The sequence below is a fragment of the Triturus cristatus genome, chromosome 2_1 (genome assembly GCF_964204655.1).
Source record: "Triturus cristatus chromosome 2_1, aTriCri1.1, whole genome shotgun sequence".
Lineage (NCBI taxonomy): Eukaryota > Metazoa > Chordata > Amphibia > Caudata > Salamandridae > Triturus > Triturus cristatus.
In genome coordinates, this window is record NC_140581.1 from 794,668,205 (window position 1) to 794,687,695 (window position 19,491).

A 19,491-nucleotide genomic window follows, 5' to 3' on the forward strand; every position below is an offset into this window, starting at 1 on the left:
CTTTTGCCTGGTTTCTCCTACCAGGTAACTAACATTGATGGCAAACAGAACAGTCATCCCATGGCAGAAGTATGTTTCAGCTGGGGAGGTGTCACTGGCCCTAAAAGGGTAGCAGTGTCCCCAACCTTGCCTGTAGACTGCTTACTGGGGAATGACTTAGAGCTCTCAGCTTGTGCTGGAGTTGAACAAGACACCCATTCTAAAATGGTAGGCCTTTCACAAAAGGGTAGTGGGGTTGTGCCATTCACAACCCCTGTCCAAATAGATTTCCTCCCTGGAAAGGTTGGAAGGGCGGTGGTAGCCACAGCCCAGGCACAGACAGACTTCCCTGTAGAGACTGGCAGAGCTGTGACAGTCACAGCTCAAACACAAACTGAGTGCCCCCCTGAAAAGTTTGGCAAGGCTGTAATGGTCTCAGCCTATACTCAGACTGACATAGGTGTAGTGAAGCCTGAAACTATGGATCACTCCACACAAACAGAGAGTAGTGGGGAAGAAGAAAAGTCTCCCTCTCCCCAGACATTAGGAAAAAGTCAGCCTCCTCAGGGAGCTGACCTCACCCCTTGTGAAGGAACTGCCCCAGAGGTAGCCAGGCCTGGCCTGGCAGAGCCTCTGATGTCAGTGGCCCCTTCCAAGGTCTGCCTCTCTCTACCCTGCCTCAGTCAGCCCAGGGCTGCAGAGGTCAGGGAGGCCAGTGGACCCCAAGAGGGCCCCTGTCCACAAGAACCCCCCATCAAAAGAATGAGGATTGCCTGGCTAGTAGCCCTAGCCAGGTGATGGGTAAAAACATTCCTGAGGGTTCCCCTTTACAGGTAGTTAGGGACCTCCCCCAGAGGGATTCTGTTGGGCACAGGCAAACATGGGACCTTAGGGCCCCAAACCTGACCTGTCCCTCCAGTAAGCCAACAAAAGGGACCCAGCCTCCAGCTTTAGGTAGCCAGAGGCTGACCCCGAGAGCACACTGCAACTCAGTGAAAGAAAGAAAGGCATCCATGGTGGAGGATGATTGGAAGAAGCTGAGGCCTCACTTTGAGGACACTCACTTCAGTACTCCATCTCAACACCAGCCTTTTACTTTGCCAAGACACACCAAAGGTAGAGATTCCCTATGGTGGAGACCCTATGATACCTTTAGGGTGAGGGATTGCTTAGTGGACCATGAGACAGGGGGTAACCATGCCAGTGCTGGTTCTTCCTTATATGGCCACTTGGGCAATAGAGGCTTACCTGGTCAAGGACAGCTTTATCTCCCTTCGGTGGTGGGGGGGGGGGGGGGGGAGGGTTGTGTAGGAAGGTGGATATCTGACTATGGTTACCCCCAATTTTTTGCCTAGTGTCTAGCTGGTTTTTCGACTTAGTTGGCCTGAGATCCTGCCATTCAGGATCTCAGCCTATCTGCTCTCTCTTTAAAATGGACTTTATGTACCCTAGGTACATAACCATTTGGAACTAGATCACCCTGTGAGCCCCTGTACCAGTGTACACTAGGTACCCAGGGCATTGGTGTATCTAAGGCCTACCAGGGGCTGAAGCATGTATTATGCCACCCCTGGCCTGGCCTAACAATTTGACACAACTGGCTGATCACTCAGCTGGGGTAAGTTGGTGTAACCACCTCTTACTTAGGTGTAGTATACCTATACCTAACCTTAAATGGGACACATGTTAACCTATAAGTCACTCCTATGGTAGGCCTTAACAATCCTGAAGGCAGAGTGCTTGGTTCCATGTGAGATGGTGCTCTGGCATGAGCTGAGCCTGTCTGCAGTGGTCGGAACAACTTCCTTCTACCGTTTCCAGATATCGCCATACCATATACTCTTAAATGCATTATGAACCTCGCGGTTAAATGCTATCTTTGGTTTGGCTTTATCAAAACATGTCGAGTAAGGTGTCATACGAATTGGAATACTAACCACTCGCCAATTCTGGCGACGGGGTTAGCATTCCACCCTTCTAGAGGGACACCACATGTACAGTACCTGAAACCCGGGTAAAATCAGACATAGCCTCAGCTCCACAAAATGGATGCTGCCACCACAGACACAAGTCTGCCCTCCTGCTGCTGGGAGTCCTTCCAGCTTGGGAGACGTGGACAAAGGGTTTCCTGCCAGGGGAGGTGCGTGCACCACCCCAGACAGGATTTTGTGTATTGGTCAGGTAGGGCTTGAATGGAATCAGACATGCCTGAGGCTCACAAGGAGCCTCGGTGCATATGCCAGTTCAAACCGGTCCTGGGGCACACCAGCCCCGGACCTGGGGCGAGCTGGACAAAGGATTGGGGGTGTAACCACCCCCCTGCCTGGTCCCACCCTTAGGGAGGGACCTAGCAGGTAGTCCAGCCCCTAGAATCCGCTTAAAGGGAGGAGCTGTGTCCTAAGACTTCAGACATCCTGGAATCAACTTAACAACAAGAAGACGGGAACTTCGACGCTCTGCTGCACAGAGGACAGAAGGAAATCTCCCCTATGGTCAGGGAGTGACCATCTTGCTAACGCAAGCACCAACCAGCTACTCGACGTCTGCTTTGCTGCCGCCTCCCGCCGGAGCCCGAGCCCAGAGCCCGACAAGACCTGGACCTCCAGACCTCTCACCGCCCGATCCACAGTCCCTGAAAAGAAGGAACCCGTGGAGGCACCGAGACACGTGGAGCCAGCCATCTTGAAAGACCGACGACAAGCTGCAAGCGCGACAACAGAGGCTCCCTCCAAGTTGTGCTTTGGGTCCTGAGAAGGCCAACCACCGAGCAGCATCTGCACCAAAGGTGAGCCCTCCAGCATCTCCACGATCTGCGTGGGGCCCCTCTGCATTTTGCATCTCGACGCGCCTGCCCGGTCCCTGGCCCGTCGGCTAGTGGCCATTTTGGCGACGAACCTTGAAATCTACGACGCTGGTCTGGTTGCTCCAGACTGGTCCCAGCTACTCTCCAAAGGAGCAGCCCCTCTGACCTTGCTGGTCAGAACAATCAGCTTTCTTTACTTTCCACGACTCCTGCCTTTGCCAAGGCTTGTTTGCTTCCTTCGAGTCGCCGACAGCGAGAGCCTGCGTGGGACAGCTCGTGAACCGACTCCTGGACGTCGTCGACCTTCAGGGACCACGTGGCTGCAGAGACAAGCTACACCTCATCACCTGTTTGCACCTGACATCGCCTGGTACCTACCTGGTGCCACGCCGGTCACTGGCTAGTGACTGTGAACACTGTCCCCTCTGCTTTCAGGTCTTCTACAACTCCGATCCACCGCATCTCTTCTGGACCGACCGCCTGCAGCATCTTTGTCATCAGGCTCCATTGAATCGATAGACGAAACCCGACGCACTTCGAGACCTATGCACCCGCTTCCTGTGGGTGAGGTAAAGCTGGCACTCCGGTGCCCAAGTGTAGAGAAACATCTCTAGTGTCTGTGTGTTAAGTCTTGAGTTTGTAGTCCATCCAGAAGACCCTTCTAGCAGTAACTTTTGAACTTTTACGCACCCATTGAAAACCTATGGGAGCACGCGTGTAACTTTCCGCACTGCACACGCGACCCGTGGACCTCTTGGTCACTAACTGAAGTTAGCTCCTTGTAGGCCCAGCGATTCTAGAGGCCCTAGGCCTTTTCCCTTTCCTGTTCGTGGTACTTATACCACTATTTTAGTATATGGTTTGAGTGGCCACCAGGGCCCATCCATATAAAGTGCAACTTCTGTATATTGTAATACTTTCTTGTTTAACGATTTGTGCTCCTGTGCTCATAAAGAGTCTAGGGGATACTTTGAGTAATAAATACATATATATTTTGAATATATATCTGTGTGGTGTCCTTTCATTGGTATAAAAGGGGGTTACATATGGTAAAACAGCCTGCTTAACACGCTTTAACGAGTTTAGCCTCAAAGACTGCTTAGCCTACGCTACCACTAGGGCAGCTAGTCCGAAAAGGTTGACTTACAACCACACCATAAGGGTTGCTTGGCATGGTACAAGGTGGTCACTTTAACTAGTGAACATCATATACCAGGCCAACTTCTCACAGATAATAACTATGTTATTATCCTTTTATTTGACCCCTTTTTACTGCTCTGAAAGCAGTGGGGCGACGCTCCTCCGCCTAAGCGGAGGAGCCGTCACTGATCCAGATACATAAGCTACAGGGTTCATCTATTCGGCGAGATAAGGACTGAGTTGGGTTGCAATTTATGAAGTGCAGATAACCACCCAACGGCACCTGGGTAACAGGAACATATGGCGAAAATGGAAGGATCTCATAAGACAAATCAGCAAAACAGACCGAGTCTGCCAATCCCTCCTGACACAAAATGTGCTGGATTTTGGGACATTATTAGTCAAAGGGAAAACAGGCTTTACAACAGAATGCGAAACTAGTTCCTCACAGCCAATCATAAATGCAACGAACACCTGCAGGTTATAAACCGCTTTCACTACTTAAAGTCTTTCTATACTTAAACTAGCGGGCACACCATGGAGCCTACGTACCAGAATTCAGGATTATTCGCCATTCTCTGAATAATAATCGCTTCCCTCTCTGGTCCCATCTCAATGACAATCCGTGCTAGTTTCTCTACTGTCGCCTTCATTTTCGCATCAACTGCAAAAGACAAAAACAAACCGTGTGTGAGACTTGTACTGTTTAGCAATTGAAAGAGGGATGTAACTGAATGGAAGCGTAGATGCTGACCCTCATGTTCTTTTTGAAAGCATTATATAAATACCATTCTGGATCCTCCTCTTCCGCAGTTTAACATGCTCCTTCCTGGGAGGCACCATTTTACGTTATGGTTAGCCAGCGACACAGCTCAGAAGATATCGCACCAATGAAAGGCCAGAAAGTGTACTTAGTACTTATAGCTTGCATTTGTCCAAGTAATACTGATTAACTGTGTTTAAATAAATATGTTGTTTTATTCTAATGTAAAATCTCCAAACCCCAGACATCAGCAGATGCCCCAACACACACAGTAGCAGTGTAGTTAGGAGGCAACTTTATGAAACTGTAGTACACAGCAGTGAGACTGTTGCTGGACAAGGTTGAAAATACTGCAGTCGAGCAGATAATGATAGTAATGGTCCATTTTCTAATGTAATGATGTTTCGGCCTAAAATTTCGAGTTAGAAGAGAGAAAATCTGATTCAGATTTTTTTGTGCGTTCGACACCCGTTGCTGAGGATATGTGTAGTGGATGAATGAGAGTACGTAGGTACTGAATGACGTGTGTTTCTTTTTATGTAGCCATAAGAGATCGGAACTCTGGATAAGAGTTATCACTTAGTCTAAGGGAAGCCTCTTGTTTGGGAGAAAGGAATACGGGAGGCAGTAACTGAATTTTTTTACAGAAGACGTGCCTTTTGGAGAGAAAGACTGAAGCTGAGGAAGCACTCACAGATACACATTTCCACCTCATCATTTAAATGGTACACATGAAATCCTATTAAACACAACATCCCAACTGTCAATGAAGCAATCTATATTGATATCGACTTGAAATCAGTGGCACTGCTAGGTTCCTGGTGCAACATATCTTTTTTGAATATCTATGGCACAACTTCTGTTTTTTCTTATTCTAATTGGATTGCCTTCTTTAAATATAAACTAAGTGCCTGGGTTATGGTGTGGTGGGCATGTCACCCTCTGTCTGGGTGGTGGTGGTCATTATCTCTGTCACCATGGTTGGACTCTGGTCCACCATTTCTAGAGCCCACCACCGGCCCAGTGGCGAGCTCTGTGACAAAATGTTTGGTGCGCGTACTAAGAATTTGTCACACAATTTTTTAAATCAATGCATATCACAATACATCCCACCATGGTACGTGGGAATCACTTAAGGGGACCTGTGAAGAACAAGGGACATTCAAACCATTTACTGGTACGAGAAACAAGCAGCTGGGTTGCAGAAGACTGCACCGCCAAGACAAGTCACAAAAAGTAGTTAAATATTGCCCGCCTCAGATGTTCAGCTGCCATATGACCACAAATCACAATATTTTTCCTAGGGGTATGAGAGGCAATATATTAAAAAGTTCTGCAGTATGTACATCAAGGATAAATAATTAATGAGTCCATGTCTTTGCTTGTATTCCTTAGTTGTTTTTATTCGTGATGCAATTGAGGTTCAATACAGCCAACGCGTTTCGCCCAGACATGGGCTTCTACAGGGCAAGGCAAGTATAAGTTGGAGCGCCTCTGGTTAAGTTTACGTCAACGGTTGGGGTGGTCCGTGCCTTGACTGAGAAAGTTTGAGCTATAGAAACCTCTCAGTATTATAACTGAGGCGATCCAAGGTGTAGGAGGAAACGGTAATCTGCCTCCTTTGGGCCAATCCGTGGTAGGGACATTGACATTTGTATAAGTAGTAGTGTTCCGTGTTCGGACAGTTATCAGCGCCGGTCCGTCCTCGTTGGTAATGCACGTACTAAGAATTTGTCACACAATTTTTTAAATCAATGCATATCACGATACATCCCACCATGGTACGTGGGACTCACTTAAGGGGACCTGTGAAGAACAAGGGACATTCAAACCAACTCGTCACAATTTAAAGAAAAAAATACCTTTGCATACAATTAACCTTGTGAGTGAATCATAAAGAGTGAGACAATGTCATAAAGCCACAAGACCTACTAATGAGCAGATACAACATATTTAGTCATATCTGAGGGTGCGGGAAAACAGGATTCTTGAAAAAGCAAGGTTGCATGCCAAGTGGCAATTTAAGATAAGGACATTACTTGCTTCAAGCCTAGACACAACAATGGGGAAAAGAAAATCATAGTAACATAAAATGAAGCCAGCAGTGTTAAATGTAATCCAAAGGAATTTACCAGGGTATTTGTGATAGATTTTAAAACGTTGTGAGTTAGCTACTGGCTTGATATCACAAAACAAACTTAGAGAATTAAAAGTGCATTATCAAAAATTATATTACCCATCAACCTCATGTGAATTAGACTGCGATCATATTAAATCAGAAACTTTTAGAACTACTGATCTGCTCAAAAACTTAAAGAGCCAGGCTTAGATGGGCTGATGGATAAATGTTATCAGATTCAAAGAATGAATGACCCCTTTCCAGTTTATGTACTTCAAGAACATTACATTTTGATGCTCTTCAGTCTAGCTGCGTAATCGGAGAGAGACTTTACTTAAGAAAAGACTGTTTTAACGCTACTGCCATTTTAAATTAATTATAATAAAAAATCAGGCCAAATTACAAGGGATGACTGAGAAACGTTTTCCAGTCGCAGTCTTCAATTTGAGTACAGGAATTAGCACCGCTTCATATGGAAATAAACCTGGAGTTTAAGGAAGATACTATCAGGCCGGCTAATAGTCCTTTGCTGGGAGTGCCCAGAAGCTTTGAATCAGATGGCTCACTCTTAGAGTGAGATCTTTAAAGAGACAGGCCATCAGTTATCATTGTCCGTAAAGACTACAGGATCTCTATCAAAGAACCCAACTGGAAAGCACCTCCCTCCATCGCTGAGCTAAGTAGCCCAACAGAACGATAAGTGTTTGTGCAGAATGCCACTAAAAGAAGGTTTGCAGTTTCTCCAAGGGAGACAAGATCAAATTTTTTTCTCCAAATTATAAGAGTTCCACACAATGTAAACGGAGTCAGCTGCAACGCATAAGCATTGGCAAAGCTAATAGGTTTCGACTAAGCAAAATCTATTGGCTTTGGCAATTTGTTTTAAATGATGCACAGAAGTTAACCTGCTGTTGAACACGGCTTGAAGAAAAAAAAAACGCTAAGATGCGGGCAGCTTTGACTGTGGCATAGCCTTTTTTTTTTTTTTAATTTAAGCCATGCTGCAAAATTTTAAAACAGACACTGACAAAGCCAATAGATTTCACATAGGCGAAACCTATTGGCTTCACTAATGCTTGTTTTTATTTACAAGACATTTCGCAAGCACAGCGCAAGTGCGGAACTTGAAAATGCGTTCCACAATGTTCAATTACGTATTTATTTACCTAGCTGGCGTCAGATATGATTTAGTTGTTCCCTTAGAAGCCAGGGGGTTATTTCAAATTCTAGCAGACTTTGTTCCTATTTAAGCCTGAACTCAAGAGCTTATACCTTTCCGAACTGCTGGTATGGTGCAATATTATGGCCATACAGAGGTTCCCCCATACCTTCTACCCTCTCTGTTGCGCACTTGTTCTGCAGGTAGGTGTGATATGAGGGAATTTGCAGTGATATATCCAACATTGCTTCAATTACTTACCGGTAATTGTATTACTCCGAGTCCTCTCCCCTCGCTTCTATTCATTACACACGAGGCATTCCTGCCTCACCAGACACCCGTACCACGTGAATATCACGTGTGTCTAAAATTGAAAGGCCGGATCAGCTGTATAAGTTGCGCTTAGCGATTTGCTGCCAATATGTTTAGTTAAAGTCACTTCCAGCTCATATTTGGAAAGTCTTGGGAGAGGAGCTCAGTGCGTCATGCTGCTTGGGCTGTCTGCGTTTAGTGCGTGATATTCTCACGCTCGTACCTTCAGCGAATTAATCTGGGTGAACTCGTCTACCCTCAGCAGTTTTCTGAAGTCCTCAATTGCTCTTCCTTGCGCTACGAATAATTGCATCAATTTAGCTTGCTCACCCGTTATATGTCCTGATGATGATCTCGAACAGTTGAGATCGAAACGCCGTTGACCCTTTACAGCAAAACTCTTCCTATTCCATAAAGTTGCTTGAGGAGTTTTACACTATTGTTGTCAATGCAATGCCGTTATTTTAAACTTCACCATCACTCTGCACGTCATGCCTCTTTCACTTATTGTGTGAGCACCTGAATTCTATTGTTGTGGAAATAAATGTTTCACATGAACTGACTTATGTCCCTATGTACATTATTAATTTTTTTGCTCCTTTAAAGTAATTAATCTTCAACTCTCTAATCATAAGTGCTCTCCTTAGGATCACTTTATTATTGGACCTTTTGGCCACACCCAAACCATTATTTTTTTACCGCATATTTCACCCCAGGTTCACGTATTGGGGTACCCTTGTTTTTCTTAAAACTCAGAGGATGAAAAAGGCACAAATCCCAAGTTCTCCCGGATATGCTGCAGAATGTCTGGAACCTCCCCTCTACACTACACACAAATTTCCCCATAGAGGGAGAAGGACGGCTAGCCTCAGAAGTCGAGAGTTTCCAGGGGGCGAATCCACCAGACCCACCACCGAAAGAGAGAGCCCCTTCTTTTGGGTGCAACACTGGCATGCTGAGCACGGGCCACAGCAGCTTCAATCATTGCCTGAACCTCAGAAGTAGAGCGTAAAGCTAAAGAATCCGCACGACCCCCACTCTACGCCACTCTCCTGTATGCTATTCCAAGCTCCGGAGAGCAAGAATAGGCTCATCATCTTCAGAAGAGGACAGCACATGCTTGCGTTTAGATGTACGCTTCCCCACCATAATGACAATCAACTAAGCTAGCAGTGAGACACCTAGATATAGGCATAAATCCTCCACCCCTCAGTGACCAACTAGTAAATGGCAGACAACCAGGAAACATTCCCCAGTACCAATAAGCAAGGGAATTGCATCAACCAATCCAATAAGTACACAAACGTATGAAAAAATAATTAATAAACAGCCTCCTCTGAGGCCCTTACTGTAACTGTAGTTCAGAAACCGGTAGAAGAGGAGCCGCACTGTTCCCCACACTGCAGCTTCCTAGGCTGGCCTCTGACCTGGAAGCACAGCCCCAGCCACCCTGAGCCGGCAACACCATCATCCAGACGCAATACGATCAGACGCTGCAAGGGAGCGCACAGCGACACCCAGACACAGTATAGAATGGGCAGCAAGGAGATTTGGCCGGCCCTGCCGCGACTGATCAGCATTCAACATCCAACAGAAAGAGTAACAACGGCCAGAGCGAGGTATGCACATCGAAAATAGGTGAGATGAAGGAAAAACAGGAGGATGTAGGGGGATTTTTATCAAGGGTTTAGAAATCACATGGTACGGGTGTCTGGTGATGCAGGAATGCCTCATGCGTAATGAAGGGAAGCGAGGGAGGGACGAGGAGGTAATGATTATAGCTTTACACTGAACATACATCCAAGGGTCTATTTTCGCAATTCAAGTTGGGTTGTACCAGTGTTTTACTTCAATACAAATATTTAACCCTAAATTAATAATAAAATCTATGCTAAGATCAACAGAATTGCAGGGAGGTGGGCATGGCTAACAGCTTAAGGAGAAGCTGGTTCTAAAATTCCTCGCTAGCCACCTCTAGATTCTCAGATCCCAGTGCTGGACACAGAGAGTCCTAGTCAGACATAACACTTATACCTGCTGGTGGAACCCTAAGAGACACTGGTGAGAGAATATTGAGATGTGGAAACCGTTTTCCTGATGTAGCTGTTCAGTGCTCTGGCAGCAGTGCCTTTGAAAATGGCAGACATGACTAGTGAAGGCCTGAAACGCTGCGGCAACACCACAAAAAAGTGCAAACACAGAAGAAACAGCTGGGGAGTCAAAAGACCCCCGGGGCACCATTTATGCCACAGCTTGGAATGTGCTTTGGGAGCCAGAGTGGTGGAGGACAGTTGACTCAAGCGATTGTAGCTCAAAGGGGTCCAGTGACAGAGGGACTCTCATGGGCAGTCGGGAGAGGAGTGTTGGTGCATGGATGGTAGAGCCCAGAGTACCCTTAGCATCTCCACAGGAGAGGGCAGATGGAGATCCTGGTGAGCACTAGTCAAGCAGGACCCTGATTGGGGTACCATAAGGAAGTGAGAGAAAACAACAAGCTGCATCAAGAGGTGAAAACTCAGCTGTGAAGCCTGATGGGTCCATGACTACACTACTGAAGAAGGCATACAGATCCTGACCTATGAAGACCTGAATGTTGGGCTAAGCTCTGGGGCTTGGGACGTTTGACCTATGGACCTCCAGACTCCTGCCATGGTGGTGCTAGAGAGCTGATGGCATCATTTCAACAGTGGCAGGACCCAGCCTAAGTTCTTGGCAGGGTAAGGAAGCTAGTTACTGAAACATTGAAGACTAGAAACACAGATGAGAAGCAGCACTGATGATAGTCACGGCTGTTCCCAAGTCCAGGATGAGGGTTTTGAGTGCGGCTAGGTGTGTCACCATGCAAAAAAATCCTCACTACTGTACAGAAACATCAACCAAAAAGCATTCCGGCCTTGGGGGGAGAGGAATCTCCTTCACGGAGAGCTATAAAGCCTTGTGGTGAAAGCCAGAGATCCCTGGAAGCCACAAAGCTGATACACCTGCTTTTGACCAAGACCATCACCATCAGGACATGGAACATGAAGACCATGTACGAGACAGGCAAGACATCCCAACTGGCAACAGAGATGAAAAAATGCAACCTTGCACTGCTTGGCATCAGCGAGACCAGATGGACACAGCCTGGACAGAAAAGATTAGCTCCAAGAGGAATGCTGCAGTACTCTAGACATGAGGAAGAGAACGCTCCCATATGCTCAGAGAGAAGCATTGAAGCTAACGCTAGCAGTCAACAGTGCTCTGATTGCATGCATAGCCAACAGTCCCAGAATCATCACAGCGACCTTCCACACAAAGAAAAAACAGGATCAACATGAATGTGAACTAGTGCTATGCACCTACAAATGACAGCAAAGATGAGTAAAAGGAAAGGCCTTACAACAGACTCCAGTCCATCCTGGAGAAATTCCTTGAGTTAGACATCACCATAATGATGGGGGACCTCTATGCAAAGACATTACCGAAAATGGTGAAAGGCGGCAATCTGGTGACAGGCGGTAGTGTATTCCCACACAAAAGAATACACAAGGCAACACAGGTGTCACCAGACCATTTAACAGAGAATCAGATTGAGCATGTCTGCATTGCCAAGAAGTTCAAGAGGTCCCTGCAGAATTAGAGGGATGGGTATGCCCAGAAGTGGGTCCTATTCACATTGTCTCCCTGGAACCAAGCTGTACCTGGCTGATGAGCCCATAACTAGGGTGAAACCGGTCCTGAGTTGCATGTGTTCCAGTTCAGGGAAGACCTGCCTTGGCAGTTCAGGCTGTACTGTTCCCATAGGAGGTGACACGGTGTGCAAAACAACGATGGTCTGGGATGCGGACCAACTAATTATCAGTGGCTGAGGTTAATTTAAAGCATTCCATCCATCACTTTATTGTATTCTTTATAAAAATTAAAGGCAGATATGTTGCTTTCTGTAAATTTTGGTTGTGTTCTGCATTACACACTAAATTGTAGTTCAGTATTAGGTTTTATATTTTTTACCTACCTATTGCCACTTTATTAAAGTGGTAATAGGTAGAGAAAACTATTTATGAGTTTCTATATATTTTTTAAAAAATGGACGGGGTACCAAAGTCCTTCCTAGTAAGTATAGCGGTACTTAAAATAAATGTAAAAAATATGTTATAAATACACTGTACTACACTATATTTTACAAATGTAATTCTTTAGAAAAAAGATCTATTGAGTACCGCTGAATATCTAAAAATTACCACGCTACTAACAAAAATTAAGAAAAAATAATTCAGTTCTCTGTAAAGTGCTGTAAAACATATAGTGAAAAATAAATATATTTCTATACCTGTTACCACTTTGGTCTTTGCTGTTCCACTATATGGCACTCCACTCTATGGCAATATACAGTCAACACTATACTCAACGTTATTCCACTCTACACCACTTATTCCACTGTATGCCACTCTACAACACTCCACTATACTCCATTCTACAACACTCCACATTACGCTATTACACTGTACGCCTCTAGTCTACCCCACTCCACTTTACCCCACTTCACTTTACACCACTCCACTGTACGCCACTACGCTTTAACTCATTCCACTGTATGCCACTCCACTGTACACCACCAGAATGTACCTTACTCCTCTCTATGCCAGCCAACTCTGCACCACTCTGCTCTATGCCACTGCACTGTACACCACTCCACTGTACGCCAATCCAATCTACACTATTCCATTATACGCAAATCCACTGTACCCAACTCCACCATATGCTATTCCACTCCACTCTATGCCATGCCACACTACTCTAATCTACCTCACTCCTCGTCATTCTGCTCGACACCACCCCAGTCTACGCTATGCCACTGTATGCAACTCCACTATTGCCATTGAAGTCTACGCTATTCCTCTCAACACCACTCCACGGTACCTCGCTCCACTCTACTCCACTGCACACTAATACATTCTACCACACTCCACTCTACGTCATTCCACTGTTCACCACTCCACTGTACATTATTCTAATGTACGCCACTCCACTGTCTTCTATTCCACTGTATGCCACTCTACTGTATCCTACTCCACGGTACCCAACTGAGCTGTAACCCCACTCAACTATAAGCTACTCGACTCTATGCCACTCCACTCTACCCAACTCCACTGTACACTATTCCACTGTATGCCACGCCACCGTAAGTCACTTCGCAGTATGCTATTCCAATCTGTGCCACTCTACTTCATGCTTTTCCAATGTACAGTATTCTACTGTATGCCATTTCACAGTACATTATTGCACTGGACGCCACTCCACTCTACGCAACTCTCCTGTATGCTATTTGGCTATATCCTGCTCCACAATACCCCACTCACCTGTACCTAAGTGCCCTCAAACACCTGTGTGTGTGGCAGGCTTCATTATTGGGCAAGCCCTTCGTCGGCCCGGTGATGCAATGCCCGATGGGCACCCTCTAGGGGGCTCTTTGCTGAGGATCTTTTTTTCAATCCTGCTGTTTAATGAAGTGCGGGTGTGTGGGTTGAAGGTGTAGATTGGGAGTGAAGTGGTGTGAAAAGGGGAAAGTGTATTAAAAATGCTAAGTGATCCTCAAAGACAAACCTATTTAATGAAATTAGTTCACTTGCCTGGTTAAAATAGTGGGTGCTTTCAGAGTATATAAAATTCCTAGATAACTTTGAGGCTCTAGTGGGTTGACATGTTTATCACCTATTAATGTAAGGGGAATGATCATGTGGCCATTCTTCAGTACCTTAAATAACCCTAATCTACACTGTTTAGGAATCTCAATCTATTTCTGGACTAGAGATTTCAATCATGCAATTGATGTCAATGAAGTACCTTTAGATTTGAGAACCACCTCCAAGGCAGCAGAGCTGGGGTAGGTTCCAACGTGAACGTTGTGCTGCATCTGTTACGTTAATTAGCGTTCCCTCTGCCTTCAATTGTGGGGGGCTATACCGTTACCCTAATTGGGAGGGTTCTCAAATTTAGAGGCACTTGATATTGACCACAAGTGTGTTGAGTGATTGAAATCTCTGTTCCTAGAATTACACCTTGAGATTCTTTCACTGTCAGAATAATTTTTGGAAAACAGGTCTCTGGGCCCCTACCAGTATAGCAGTTTCCCGGTCTTGTCCCGGTGCTTGTACACCTGTTGATGCAGTAAGGTCCTTGCAAGCTCCACTTGGCGGCAGAGAGGTTCTGTTTCACCTCTTTGACACTGACATTCTAGTTGCATGATTTGAGCCTTGAGGAAGGTGATTAAGTACAATTTGTCCCTTTCCTGGCTTCTAATATCCTTTCACTACACCTCTCATAGTGGCTTTGCCAGCAGCTGAGAGCGTGCTGGGGGAATTCACTGTACTAGTATTTTTGTCGAAGTTGGATTGCAGTTCTGTGGGCAGGATATCTGAGCATTTATTGCCCGTGAGGCAACAAGCACTGAGGTGCCAGATTGGCCGCATGGGCCACATCCAACTTTCCAAAGTGTAGGACAAGGGGGAAATGATCCAAGATTTCACTAAGGAGGATGGCGGCAAAGCTGCACCGGAGGTCCAGAAGCAGAAGGTTAATGAGGAAAACTGTTTTGTGGGTGGCAGAGGTGTAAGTATATTCCCCGGCCTGGCTGTGCCAGACCCTCCAGACATCGCACAGGCCCAAGTCCAACCAGGTCTTGAACTTTTAGGATCTCTGGTGAGGTAATGCTGTGGGAGAAATCTATATCCGGGATGGGCAGAGCGTTAAAATCACCAACTATAATGGTGCCGGGGGGATAAAGTTCATGACAATGCATTCTAGAAAGGTGGGGTGGTCATATGGGGTGGCACATAGCCAAACAAGAAGCTGTATTACTGTTCTTCCAGGAGACCCTCCACCCCCAAAAATCTACTGTTTGAAATCACTTGTACTGGCTGGCACAGTGAGGGGGACATTTTTGTGAAGGAGGATGGCAGTTCCCTGGAGCCCATAGTGAATCCAGAGTGGAAGACTTTATAGAAGCCAATGAGGCGAAGGAAGGGGCAGGCAGGCAGGCAGTCCCCAACAGATGGGTTTCTTGCAGCATAAAGATTGATGGTTGGGTGCGTCTAATGTAGCAGAGGACAGCAGCCCACCTATTGCGGTCTAGTAGCCCATTCATGTTCCAGAAAATGAGAGAAATGGAAGTCTTGGGGGTATGCGGAGTGGGAGAAAGAGCACTCGTCGGTCTTGGCATCCCTGGGTGACCAGGTGGGGGAGCAACTGAAGGTAGCAGGGGGCAGGAGGATTGTTTTATGTGGAGTCAGGCCTGTCTAGTGTGGCAAGGAATAAACATTAAGAACAGTGACAAAGTAAACACACCTTCCCCCTCCCCACAACAACCTCCCAACCCAAAAAGCATCTGTTGCCCTACAAGACCAAATATATTGATAGCAAGTATCGGGCATTAGAGGTGGACCTCCTACAGAGTGAGGACATACTATCTCATCAGCACAAAGAAAAAAAGTACAATCAAGAAAAATAGCCAAGCTTGGACGCTAGTCAGTTTGAGTTCTCCAGCCCACCTATCCAAGGGGGTCTGCATGAGCTGGCTCAGCAGACCGCTGGGGCACTAATTCAGAGTGCAATGGTGTTGGGAAAAACCAGAGGATTCCTCCTAAGCACTGTGGTGTGTTTCAGGTCTGAAAGTTCAGTGAATGTAGGTGTCTCCCGCGGTCAACATATTGTCCAACGTTTAGATTTGGGTCTAGAAGCAGTCGGGGGCTGTCGAGTCAGCTGAGTGGATGGTTTCTCATTGTGTGTCACTGAGCATCGCAACTTTTTGTTGTTGTTCAGATCCCTCTCCCAGGCTGACTCACCCAGGAGTGTCAAAGAAGAAAGAATGATCATTGAGCATCACCTTGAACTTGGCAGGATTGATCAGCATATATTGAAGGTTCATGGCATGAAGGTTTGCATAATCTCGTCAAATGGCTTTAGTTGCTCCTTCACTGCAGGAGTACAGTCTGGGAAAATTGTGATATGAGAGTACTGATAATGTAGTTCGCCGGCCTTCCTGGAGGATCATGTCTCTGTCTCAGTAGCTTAAAATCTGGGCAATCCGTGGAAGCGGGGTGCACCCCATGGCAAGCACTGGGCCAGTGAACAGTGTGCTCACTCTATCACAAACCATGAGGACAGCCGCCCCTTCGGAATCAAGGTGGTCAGCCATGACTCAAGGAATTTCTCTGGTGCACTAGATTCTGCATCTTCAGGAAATACCATAAAGCAGAGATTGTTGCGCTGCAATCTGTTTTCTGCATTCTCAAGCGATTTTCAAGATTGGTGGTGGTGAACATAAGTAAAGACACCGTGATCCTCAGCACTGCCATCTTGACCTGCAGTGTTGAGACAAGCCCCCCACTTCAGACTCTAGATGAGACATAGTGGAGGTCTATGCAAAGAAGTGAAACATCAACTCTAACCTCCCCAATTTTAATCTCTAATGCTTCCTGCGAGGCATGAAGTCTGAAGAATAAAGAAAAGATGGGCCTGCACACCAGGTTTGTGATTGTATTCTGAAGTGAACGCTCAGTTGGTTAATGGTGTGTCTGCTGTAAAGCGTGCTGTCATGTGCTGGAGTTTTAGCCCCGACCCCTGTGTAAGCTATAACAAAATTGGAGGATTGGGGTGACCCAAACCTACATGACGCACAGCTACTGACTCTAAGGTCTCGAACAAATTCAATATAAACGTTATTTAACAAGAAAACAATGTTCAAAAAACATTACACTGTGAAATTATTGCAATTGAAAAGCAACAGGTTATATTTCACAAAAAAGTATTAATTACAATATGACAAAGTGATTCTATCCTTGACAGTTAGGATCCTGTTGACTCACAAGAACCATTCATAGAAAGGATGAACTGCTTGAGTTAACATGGTCTTCATTTCAACAAAAAGTCCCAATGCATTCCGGGTTATTCAAACCCTTCTTCAGGTGATAGACATCTTCAAGAAGACGTAGATTTTGACATAGTCCACCGTTTTTAGAACTACAACAACAAAAATGAAAATCATCCATGAGGTTGGACATGTTGAAGTTTTCTAAATTAGGATTTGCACTCGAAAGGTGAAAAGCAGCTACACGCGATATAAGATTGTGCTGAGGTGAAATTCATCCTGACGTAGACCGAATCACCAATGTGAAGTGAAAGACGACGTGCGGGTGAAAGATACAATTGGGTGAAAAGATGTGGGTATTTTAGTTATCCAGCAATAAGTATAAACAAGTGCAAGATAGTGAAAAGTTTGAGATGTGAAAATGAGGTTGATGTACACAAAGGTGTCTGCAGAGAGTTGCGCAGAGAGTGTCTGCGCAACTAAGTAGCGCAAGGGCGTGTTCACAAAGGTTGTACTCACTATAGAAACTGTCCAGAATCAATATTGTGGGAGAACGATAAAAACTATCCGACTGGATACTGCTAACAAGTCTGCAATAACAAAATAAGGGAAACCATTTGTGTCCTGCCAAACATATGTGGGGGTGGAAACTTCGCACACCCATGCGTGATACTCCTTGTGCGTGATATGAGGGTAGAGTCTTACCCGATAGGTTCACAAAAAACAGGAAACTAGACCAGTCAAAAGGAAGCTGGAAAAAATTTATATACACGCGTCAGAACGCGAATAATTCTAATAGACTCAAGTGGAGTAGCCTCCGCGATTTAGTGGGCTTACCTCCGTGGCTGCGAAGCTATTTGGCGTTTCCTGTGTCCCGACACCGCCGAAGGCATGCGTGTTGACGTGAACGTCGCGTATTTAAAGGGGCGGCGGTTCAAAAGTGTGTAACTATGGCAAAACTTTATTGAAAAAATGTAAGTGCCAATCAGGACCTAATGTTTCCAGGATAACTGGGTGAGGAAAAACATGGATATTAAATTTTAGCGAGGGTGTGGGAAAAAATAAAACAAGAGTGAACAGTGAGTCTGAAAATAATAGAAAGAAGCAAAGAGGAACGGAGAGAGTGCAAATCCTGTACATAAAGTTGTATGCTAAGGTAACTGAGGACATAAGCATGGCCAGGTCTCCGGAGTCTGTGGAGTAGAAGTAGAAGTAGAAGGGAGTCCCCCATTGACTCTGATGACTCTGGGGAGGGGGCTGGGATCGTAAATGTATCTATCCTGGTTAGGGTGCAGGAGTCAACACTTTTAAGGTTCAAGATACATCTCATAACAGCTTTCCAGATTTTTTGTAGGCGGTGTATGCTTATTTTAAGAAAGGTTGAGATAGGCAAGTATATGAAGGGCTCTTAACTGGTTAGGACATGTTTTGATTATCTGGGAAATTTGACATTCCAGGTTGAGCTCTGAATCAAACATCATACCAAGATCCCTGACAACTGTCACCAGGCTGCGCTATTCTCCCATAGAGGAGGGCTTAAGAAATGTTTCAAAAGATTGATTTTACTTTTCATGGACATTATTTCACCTTCTGGAGAATTTAATTTAAGATAATTTTGATTCACCCAATAGCTTGCTGCATCCACATTAGGAGTAATAACCATGTCAGGGTTATCAGGTTCATTCCTCAGACTGATGAACATATGTGTCTCATCAGAATATAAGTAACTTGTCATATTAAATGTGTAGGAGAGTAGGATCTGCACTTATGTTGCCCCCACTTTTTTTCTGATGTATACACTGGTTTCTGGCTATATACTGGCTTGGTCCCTGCTAATCAGGGCCCCAGTCTAACTCATCTCTCTAAACAACTTGGTGTGCATATTAGATGCACTAGTGATTGGATACTGTGGTACCTTATGAGCCCTTAGTATATGGTACCTTAGGTACCTAGGGCATTGGTACTTCACAGGCCTACCAGGGGCTGCAGCATGAATTATGCCACCCCTGGGAAGCATTCACCATCTGACACCACAGGCCTGCTACTGCAGCCTGTGTGAGGTAGTGTTAGCACTCCTCACTGAGGTATAGGTTCCTATATCTCACCATACACACACATATAAACCTATCAGTCACCCCTCTTGCAGGCCCTAACAATCCTGAGGGCAGGGTGCTTGGTTTACTATGTGAGGGGGTGCTTCTGCATGAGCCGGACCCCTCTGCAGCTGGCAGAGTCTATTCTCTGCTGCTGTTTGTGGATGCGGTTAAACCATATACTCTTAAGTGCATTATAACCTCGCGGTAAATGCTAACTTTGGAATTACTGCATCAAAACATGTCGTGTTTGGTGTCAAACAACTTGGAATCATACC

General features: G+C 45.6%; 1 protein-coding gene across 2 annotated transcripts in view; it reads right to left on the minus strand.

Moving 5' to 3' along the window:
• LOC146865885 (uncharacterized) overlaps positions 1-19,491 on the minus strand; it is a 455,435-nt gene that overhangs the window by 241,642 nt on the left and 194,302 nt on the right. For both annotated transcript variants that reach the window (XM_085632802.1, XM_085632795.1), the window contains exon 4: positions 4,475-4,586. In XM_085632802.1, coding sequence (XP_085488928.1) covers positions 4,475-4,586 — 112 coding nt within the window. The remainder of the gene's footprint in view (positions 1-4,474; positions 4,587-19,491) is intronic.